The 10,000-nt window shown below is 46.2% G+C and overlaps 2 protein-coding genes across 2 annotated transcripts in view; one reads left to right on the plus strand and one right to left on the minus strand.

Annotated features, from left to right (window-relative positions):
• LOC132446713 (heparan sulfate glucosamine 3-O-sulfotransferase 3B1-like) overlaps nt 1-6,000 on the plus strand; it is a 6,494-nt gene extending 494 nt beyond the window's left edge. The window contains exon 2 of the mRNA XM_060037151.1: nt 4,073-6,000. Within this exon, the coding sequence (XP_059893134.1) occupies nt 4,073-4,756 (684 nt within the window). The 3' untranslated portion in view covers nt 4,757-6,000. The remainder of the gene's footprint in view (nt 1-4,072) is intronic.
• The window catches only part of LOC132446123 (heparan sulfate glucosamine 3-O-sulfotransferase 3A1-like), a 33,891-nt gene that overhangs the window by 4,848 nt on the left and 19,043 nt on the right, over nt 1-10,000 (minus strand). The window lies entirely within an intron of this gene.

The raw sequence follows: 10,000 nt of genomic DNA on the forward strand, positions 1-10,000 counted from the left end.
GTGGAATATGAGTTGTTTTTTAGGTTTTTATTTTTATTTTCTTGAAACGTATGCAGTTGGCAAGCGAGATGCAGTGATGCATCATGGTCTTAAAGTGGTCACTTTATAGGCTGGCACACAAAGGACATATTGAGTCGGTACAGCCACTCCACTGCCATGTCCCTTAGGATGTGTGTGTTTACGGGGAATAGAGTCACTCCTATAAGGCCCTGGCACGCTGGGATAGGACCACGGGAGTGTTGCCCAAGCCCTGATGGATTCACCATCTCCTGTCGGATACACGTAGATCATCGTCTCATCCGTTGGCTGGTTTCTTTGCTGTGTCATACATTCTCTTGTCACCTAATTTCATTAGTTTTTTCCATTTTATGCAAAATTTAGGGCAACAATTTTATTTTCGTTTTATTTTCGTTGTTGATTAAAAAGTAGGTCTAGGGTGTATGTGCTGTGGGGGTCTTTGGTTACGTACATCTGATTTGAATCTGAGTGCAGTTCCTTCGAGCCCTGGTGCTCTCTAGTCCTCGCATCTGCTGCCTCCCGAGAGTCATATTTTACCATCCCAGAGACGCCATCAAAGCCGGCCGCTGGGAACCGGCAGTAAATCTTGAGGCACTTGGAAAGACTTTGTCGTCTCTTACATCACCTATTCTGCCGATAAAGTTTAATTTGAGAGCACACCACATGCTGTGTTGCGGGAGAACGGGAAAAAAAACGTTTGAATGTTTACAGCGAAAACCTCCTAGTTTTGCTCCCTCGATCCGTTGCCAGGTCCGACCTGGCATTAGCCAATAGGAGAGCTGTACTGCAATGAGGTCACGGTTTAACCCTAGCATCTCATCCCCTCCCTGTAGTGTGCTTGTCTTAAGCATTCAATATTGTTATAAGTATACTTTTTTGTCTTGAAAAGCTATACAAACAGTAGGTTCAATCAATATACAGACGAAACTAATTTTTCTTGCCAAACATTTGCGAACGCTGTGTAAATTTAATATCAAAACATCGACCGGGACTAATGCTGCACATGTGCAAAGTACTAAGGGTCATGAAAACAATCTTTGAAAAGTAATTAAAGTTTCCTTTACCAACATCATGGCTCAGTTACTTCCTCAATGTATCCAAACAGTGATAGGTTCATTCTGGCCACCAGGCCCCTCCTACGTAAACACACACACACTCACACGCACACACATACATTCTCTCTCTCTCTCACTGTCGCTCACACAAACACAAACGCACACACACACAATTTAACCTCTATTGCAGTTCATAGTGAAAGTGCCTTAGCAACACCAAACCAGTGTGGTGCATTGACACACCACAAGCAAGATGCAGCTTATTAAATATGAATGTTACCTTTAGAAACAAACTCATGTTTCTTTCATGACAAAGAGAAAGCCCACCTTATTTCTTTCATCCTACAGCAGCATCTGCTGTCCTTGCTCTGCATTCCCCCTGTGGTTAGCGTCTGGCATGTCGTCGACAGGCAGCGAGACACGCGAAAGACAGCTACCACCGTCGGTGATCCATCAGCGATCAATGATCTGTCTCCTGACTCCCAGCCTTTTGTTTTAATTGACCAATCGGCTTAGTTTCTCTAATCCAATAATGCACTCTCCTAGTCTCCTACACATGGCCTTGGATTGAATGCAGCTTGACACCACTTGTTTATTTTCTCATGTTCGCAGATGACCTCATAGGTTTAAAGTACATGGCATTATGTAACTAATAGTGTTAATTCTGCTTGTCCAAGTGAAACAACTGAAATTCACATATTCTTCCACAGTGCATTGAGCATATTGTTTTTGCGGTGTCAAGGAAACATGTGGTCGATAGCCGTGTTTGACTGTAGGTTTTGATGTTAGATTGGTCGAACATTGATTTGGCCAAGGTTTTCCGTGGTTGAAAAAGAATATGTACCCTTGGAACGTAATTAACCAATCAGAATCAAGCGTTCAACAATGACGTGGTCTACTCTAATAAGAGAGAAGCAGGTGGCAGTGGACCTTGCCGGAGTCCCTTGGGCTAGAGTTTTCTGAGTGGATGGGGAGGTCAATGATGTATCGACTAGCCAATGTTGCAGGAGGAAGGAAGGGAGTGCGCCTGTGTTGCTCGTTTCCTCCTCATCGAAACACTTCCTTCCTTGCTGTGTCGCCATCCTCGGAGGTGACCTTGTGGTCTACAGTGGGTTGGGACCACTTCACAATAAGGGTAAAACTATTAAATAGCTTTAGTTAATTAAGTGATAAACCTTAACTAGCAATTATCTAGACAGTTAATGAACGGTTAACCGATGGTCTATGATTTACTAATGGTGTTCATTTTGACTAAGCAATTAATGTATACATTAATTTAGTTTATTATTAGTTATTATTTGTTTATAATTTTAATTTTTTTTACTAAAAGGGTGAGGGTTAACCTTAACCCTTTTTGTTATTTCTAATCATTGAACTTTGTCTTATTTTATTTAGTAAGGTCTGGCTTAAGGTTAGCCCTATTACGTACTAAAATGAACACCATTACCTAAGGTACCAAACCGATCAATCTGATACTATAGTGTTTTATGTCTCTTTTCAAATTTGTTCTGCAGGACATTGTGTGTTTGTGTCTTTGTTTTCTGTTGAAGTTGATTCGAGCGAGTGTTAGCACTCTGGGTGAGACCAGCCATTACATGGAGAGTGACACCTGGTGTAGTTCACTGTGTGTGTGTGTGTGTGTGTGTGTGTGTGTGTGTGTGTGTGTGTGTGTGTGTGTGTGTGTGTGTGTGTGTGTGTGTGTGCGTCTGTGTGTGTTTGTGTGTAAACTCTGGGATCGGCAACATGTCTCCGTTGTGTCTGTCTCGTCTAGCTGTGTGCATGCTAAGCGGAGCATGGTCCTTTACCAGTCTGTTAGAAATGCAATTTTGGTTTGGTGGCCCAAACCAAAAAAAAAGGAAGGAAAGATTCCGGTCGTGAGATTTCTTTTTAGTTTTTGATATATTCTTTAAACTACTCTAAAATTAAGTGTTAAACCCTTTGCCCTACACTTTTGGAAAAAGCAGTTCAAGGCCCTGTATCCAGGGAGTAGACCGACCCGGAGTCTACCCAGGGAGTAGCCCGGGCCACTTTGTCTCCGCCACTTTGGGCTTCGCAGCAGCTCCAGCAGAGTTGAAGATGAATAATTGAGACTTGCATTCTGTACTTTGATGAATTTTAAACTTGTAGTCTGTAGAGGCTCTAAATGGCAGAGAGACAGAGAGAGAGAGAAAGAGAAGGAGTGATTAATCATTCATCACAAGCTTTTACCCACTTTGGTTCAGGTCACTGTCCTGTGACAGCCGGCACCTGTGATGAGCCATAGAGAGTGAGTGGAGGGAGGTGTCATGGCCGACTGGATTCTCTTGCTTCTTGCTGTTATTCAATGACAAAAATTAAATAAGAACAGGGCCGCCCATATTAGGGGATTTTTTTCCTAGGTAAATATTTGAGATGGGATTTATGAGCAAGGGATCATTTCCTGCGTTTTCACGTGTTATTTAGCTTTGTCTTGTAAAAGTAGTTATTTTTTATAGATTTTTGCTAATTCTAGCTTGCCATTATGTACCTGGCACTCGGCAAGATCTGCGGGAGCTATTACAGCACAAATACACAGACTTTCTAAATAATATCCTCAACTATAGCTAGTTAGACTATTTGACATTGTCTATTATGTAAGATAATAGGTGTTCAGCTCATGTGTCTTATGTGTGTTTTACAACCGGCGATGGAGGAATGCCTTGCCACTATGGGCATTGAGACAGATTGAAGAGTGAGAAATCCTCACTTTCAATCCCACCCAGGGGACGTCCTTCCCTCCAAGAGCCCTTGGGCTACATTAAGCACCACTTATGGTGGCATCTGGATGGTCCCCTTATGCCCTCAGCAGAAGATAGAGCAGCAAGACTCTACACACATATGACACAGGAACACAGTGTTGGCTAATATCTGCTAGAACTTCATGGGGTTTCGGAAATTCCGACACCCAATACATATCATTAATGTTATTCTTGAACGGATGATACGTTTCAGGCAGAGTGATGAGAATTCATTGAGCCTAGATTTTTATATTCAAACGAATCAATGAAACATTACCATCATGCTCTCCTCCTCCTCTCCGCAGAGAGCTGATGCCCAAGACCCTGGAGGGCCAGATCACCATGGAGAAGACCCCCAGCTACTTTGTGACCCGAGAGGCCCCGGCCCGGATCTCCGCCATGTCCCGGGACACCAAGCTGATCGTGGTGGTGCGGGACCCCGTCACCAGGGCCATCTCCGACTACACCCAGACCCTGTCCAAGAAGCCCGACATCCCGTCCTTCGAGAGCCTCACCTTCAAGAACAGAACCACGGGCCTCATCGACACCTCGTGGAGCGCCATCCAGATAGGGATCTACGCCAAGCACCTGGACAACTGGCTGCAGTACTTCCCCATGGGCCAGATCCTGTTTGTGAGCGGCGAGCGACTCATCAGCGACCCGGCCGGGGAGCTGGGCCGCGTGCAGGACTTCCTGGGACTCAAGAGGATCATCACGGACAAACACTTTTACTTCAACCAGACCAAGGGCTTCCCCTGTCTGAAGAAGGCCGAGGGCAGCAGTAAGCCGCACTGCCTGGGGAAAACCAAAGGACGGACCCACCCCAACATTAACCCTGAGGTGGTGCAGAGGCTACGGGACTTCTACCGGCCCTTCAACATGAAGTTCTACCAGATGACCGGCCGGATATTCGGTTGGGATGACTGACTAAAAAGTGCCTCTTTCTTGGGTTCTCAGTGACACTGAGACCGCTACGGCCCGGCCGAAGCCCCAAGCCGAAGCAATATGTATTTGTGAGAAACAAAATGGGGTGTAATCTGCCCCCTTTTTGACACAAAAAGATATGCAATTTCTTTCCATCCTACGATGTAATGATCCATCATCAGTGCTAACGCAAACATAACATTTGAGTCGGTGTTTTACTAGTTTAAAGGTGCAGGATGATACGTCACTGTAATTTCAAAAGGCAAGTGGTTCAGAGCTGTTATACATGGATTATGGTGTGCGGCTCTCGTCTCTATGAAGTTTATAGTAATTGCATCGTCTGGGACGCCGAGATTAAAAAGGCCTTACTGTGCGATTAAATGCCATATCTGAAGCATAGCAAGCGGTTTTCGAAATGCGTTTGTTTGATTGTATAATAAAATGAAACATTTATTTTTTAAATGTATTTATAGAAGTTACACGATATTTTGACTAACTCACCGATATATATTACCATGTTATAATTAATGTATTCATACGTTTATTTTTGTTGAATAGCGTCCATCCTATGTATTTTCTTCTGTCCAATATAAATTTCTTTCCTGCCCATTATAATATACAAACTCACTACAAGAAACATTTCCCGCCCTTGCCTCCGTCCAGCCCTCTCCATTTCCACCGCTGTCAGAATTCATCAGTTTGAGCGAGGGTTTTTACCCACAATTCACTTCATTACGTGTAAAGGCACAGATAGTGGTCACAGGGATCCAAGCAACCAGCCGCGCTGCTGCTGCTGCTGTACAGTAAAGACTCCCTGAAGGAGGGTCCTCCCGCCAGACTGGGGGACTCACATTTCTCTCCACGCATGCCTCCTTGTGAACTGAATACACTTGATGTCATTGGGCTTCCTCGGCCCCGAGGCAATGTGTATACAGGGGCTCTGTTCGGAGACCACGAGACGGGGGCCAACAATGGCCGTGTTGTGTTTTCCATTTATATCGGCGAGTGCTGCGTGCCGCCTTCTCCCAAAGCAGATGTCCGTCAAAGAGACTCGAAAAACCATCAGTGTTTTGTTTCGGTTTCTTTGGAGTTCTTAACGTTACTGTTTTTTTGGGGGGTTGCCCTCAGTGTTCACCGTTGTTATTACGTTATTTTTCTTTCCGTTGTTGATTGTTGTCGACCTAATTTAAAAACCTGTTGGAATTTCAATGATAGAAAAATATATATAAAGTATACTGTTATGTAAATGTTGTGCACTTTTTACTTGCGTGTTTCTTTGCCTCGTCTCTGTGATGGCGTAATGGAAAAAATATATATAATTTCATGCTATGGTCATTCCATTCATACAGCGTAACAGGATACTGATCTGCAAAGTAAAGGGAGGGTGGGCATCAAAGGCGCTGACAAGCTCATTCTTCTCGCATGATCGACTTAATACAGATAAATACACTTGCTACTGTCCTGTCTCTCCTAGGACCCCTTCTCATATTCTAACTGCCTGTCTCTGCTCAACCTCAGTGACATCACATCTTAAAACCGTGCCTTCAGCCTGACAGCTTTATTTTTGGACTCATGAAGAGTTAAAAGGGTGTAAGAAAGTGTAAGTGTAAGAATTTGGCGTGGTTTTGTTACTCGGCTCATGCACTGGATACTTGAATATGTAGGGAAAAGTATTGTATTGTATTGTAGTGTGCACTTTGAAATTAATATAGTTTTGATGAGGGCGAGGTTGTTGAACTATAATGCTCAGCAGTGGAACTTTCTTGTCCCTTGGCAGTGTAACACAGTCCATGTTGGGGTGTTTTGCTATAAATGACGATTGACGCAGTACAAGACAACACTTGAACACTGAGGTAGGTAATGCCACCGAATGTGTGAGACACCAGCGTGTGGTCAACTAAAGTGCTACTATAGAACCATTTCATATCTCGAAAGCCTATGGTTCTCTCAATACTATGAAAACTACATGTTTGATGTCTGAAGTACTTACTTACTAGCAGCGCCCTGCTCGACTGACAACAACGTTGTCCATTTATTCCATTTCCACCAACCCATAAAGACTGTTTTTCTCTTCCCAAGTCAGCCCGACTGTCATCAGCTAGGACGCGAGTCGAGGGACGTAGCTCAGGAAACGGCTCGGGGCGCTCTAAGTGACTGGCACCCTTTAGTACGAGGACCAGTAATGAGTATGCGGGACATTTGTTAGCCACCGGAGTCAAATAAGCCAGACAAGCGTATCTGTGCAGACAGCTTAGACTTCCAGCGAGCAAGGGAGTCTTGAGAAGGGCCCCCAAGGGACCCCAAATACCCCCCCCCACCCGCTCGCGTGGATGAGGATGTTGTGTTTGTTGACAAAGTCCATCAGCGTGGAGCCGTTTGTTTGCTGTTCCTCCCCGTGCCCCTCCGCCTACACTCGGTGGAGTTGAATGGAGCGCCGTCAGAGTGACAAACGGGGACGGCTCTTGTGCGTCCGTTCTCCCCGTCTGGGACTCTGAAGGCCAGCGGAACGGCAGAGGGGAGGAAGTGAAACGACAACATCTGCTTTGTTGGAACGGCGAACACACAGGCGCCGCGCTGTCAGGCGGCATCGGGCTCGATTCAAAGCGGCGTGGACGCGCAGGGAGCGTGAGCTTGGTCTAACCCGCACACGGTTTGTTTCTATCTTTTCTTTCTTTGCTTTCGGCATGTTTTTTTTTGCTTTAAGCTGTAGGAAGACAGATGGAGTTTTTTTTAAGTCAGTCATCTCGCTTTCATCATTTTTATAATCTGCTCACAAGCTTACTGGCGAAGGCATATGCACACACACACACACACACACACACACACACAAACAGACACACTAACTCACAAACCAATTGTTTATGTTCCATATTTCATCATTGCTCCAGTTTATGCCCATCCAATCGCATTTACATCCCACAGTGGGCCTTTCACTCTCTGTGTGTGCGTCTGTGTGGGGTGTGGTGTGTGTGGAGGCCCTGTGTGTGTCTTTGCGTGTGTCCGCGTCTGTTTTTGGCGGCGGGGGAGGGGGCATGCGTGCCATGGAATCGAAGTACATAAGGTCCCGGGTGAAGTCACCTGTGTACAATTAAGACCCCTCCGTGCCACCCAACGGACCCCTGACTCTTCTGAGCCCTGACTAAGCCACCAAGCTCTGCCCTGATCTTGGTCTTCAACCTGCACACACACACACACCCACACACACACACACACACCCACACACACACACACACACACACGCACACACACACACTCACACACACACCTAGGCACAGTAAGTGTAGGGCTATAGACTGATGTGACAAACTGCGTCTTTGGGAAAAAAAACATCTCTTCAACGTATCCATGGAGGTGTTTGTGCTTGTGCATGTGTGGCCGCATTGTACACCTGTGAAACACACACAAACAGGTACACCCACACACATGTATTCCAAGTCACAGGAAAACACCACTGGGAGTGCAGTAGGGCTGGGCGTGAGTTGCTGGGTGTGAGTACGCGGGTGTCTGGGTGGGCGGCGGAGCGTGCGTCCACCGAGGGGGACACGGCGCGGGGATCAGACCGGTGTTTTCCCTGGATCCCACAGGAGAAGCCCTTAATCCCAGGACCTCGTCTGAGCAAATACACCCAGCAGACACGCTCCACTCCGCCACAATCCACCCCACAAGGACCCCAAAGGAATGACTTTAATGTGCAGAATGTCTGTAAGTGTTTAAGAGGTTGTTTTTGAGTTTCAAAGGGTTTCTTTTTCTTTTTTACTTTTTTTTTTTTACTTTCTCCAAGTGAATAATCAAATACTAATAATGTTGTATCTTAACAGTAGTCATAAGCTTCTAAACAAATGCCAAACAACAACATGACTAACTCAAGGTTGGTCAGAAAACAAGCAAATGAAACCCAGGTGATAGCAAATATAATGGTAACCTTGAACCTTGACCTTCATAACATAGAAATGTTATGAAGCCATGAATGGCATCTCCAGCTCTCGTTCTTTCTCTTCCGTTCTTCCATCCAGTCTTCTGATGTAATTCCATTCACACATGGACATTTCTGTGTGTGGCAGAGCACAGGCATTGCCCTCGATCGTAAGAAACACTAGAAACAATGCAACCCTGTTTGTCCGAAGTTAAAATGTGAATTCTCACGAGGCTTTTTTCCCGATCAAATACATTCTTGGCAAAAAAACTATACCCAGGGAGAGAGAGTGCCCACTCTTTGAAATGTCACTTCTGTGTACAACTGGCCACATGTATGATTAGCTATTCACTCTAGGCAACCGGAATCTTTCCAGACGTGTGTGTGAATGTGTATGGGTGTTTATGTGTGTGTGTGCTTCAACTTTTGGGAGTTTTTCACGCATCCTCTCTGTCAGCGAGAAAGCTCCTTTAAAGCGCTGCCCTTCCTCAAGAGAGGCGATAATTTATCCTGACACACGATGAAAGACATATTCATGTTCAACTCAAACTTTCCGTCTGTGGGATGAAAAGCAGGAGTGCAGTTTTCCAAACAAGAAAGGCCTGGGCTGCCCCTAGGGCCAGGGGGAAGTGGGGAGGTGGGAGGGGGGGACTGGAGCTGGTCTGGCCAGCCAAGGCACGCTCTGGCAGCCGATGGCTCCCACAACGCTGCCTCTCTGGGAGGAAGTGTTGGCCCCTGGTCTGCTGGCCGACCCTGGACTTGCTGGGGGCCCCTGGTCTGGTTGACAGACCCTGGACTTGCTGAGGGACCCTGGACTTGCTGAGGGCCCCGGGTCCGGTTGACAGACCCTGGACTTGCTGAGGCCCCCTGGACATGGTGAGGGCCCCTGGTCTGGTTGACGTCCCCTGTATTGACTGAGGGCCCCTGGACTTGATGATGGCCCCTGGATTTGCTAAGGGCCCCTTCACTGGCTGAGGGCCCCTAGATTGACTGAGGGTCCCTAGAATGGCTGGGGGCCCCTGGGCTGGTTGAGGGCCTCTTGACTGGCTCAGGTTTTCGACCATCCAGGTCTCGCCCAGTCCACATTCTGTTTCCCTGCAGAGCATTCTGGGCCGCTAGCCTGTTGAAAGCATCTTCCCAAAAATGTAAAGACGATTGGACCAATCAGTGCTCGAGGAGGGAGTTTCCGTTCATGATGAAGGAGCACCGCCGTCCCCTGAATTTTAAAATAATGGCCGCCCCTGAGGAAAGTGTCAAAATCGATGTTGGTCCCAAAACTGTTTAATCTGAGATAGACTGAATAACAACACACACATACCATGAAACCACACTTT

This window comes from Gadus macrocephalus, chromosome 18 (genome assembly GCF_031168955.1).
Source record: "Gadus macrocephalus chromosome 18, ASM3116895v1".
NCBI lineage: Eukaryota > Metazoa > Chordata > Actinopteri > Gadiformes > Gadidae > Gadus > Gadus macrocephalus.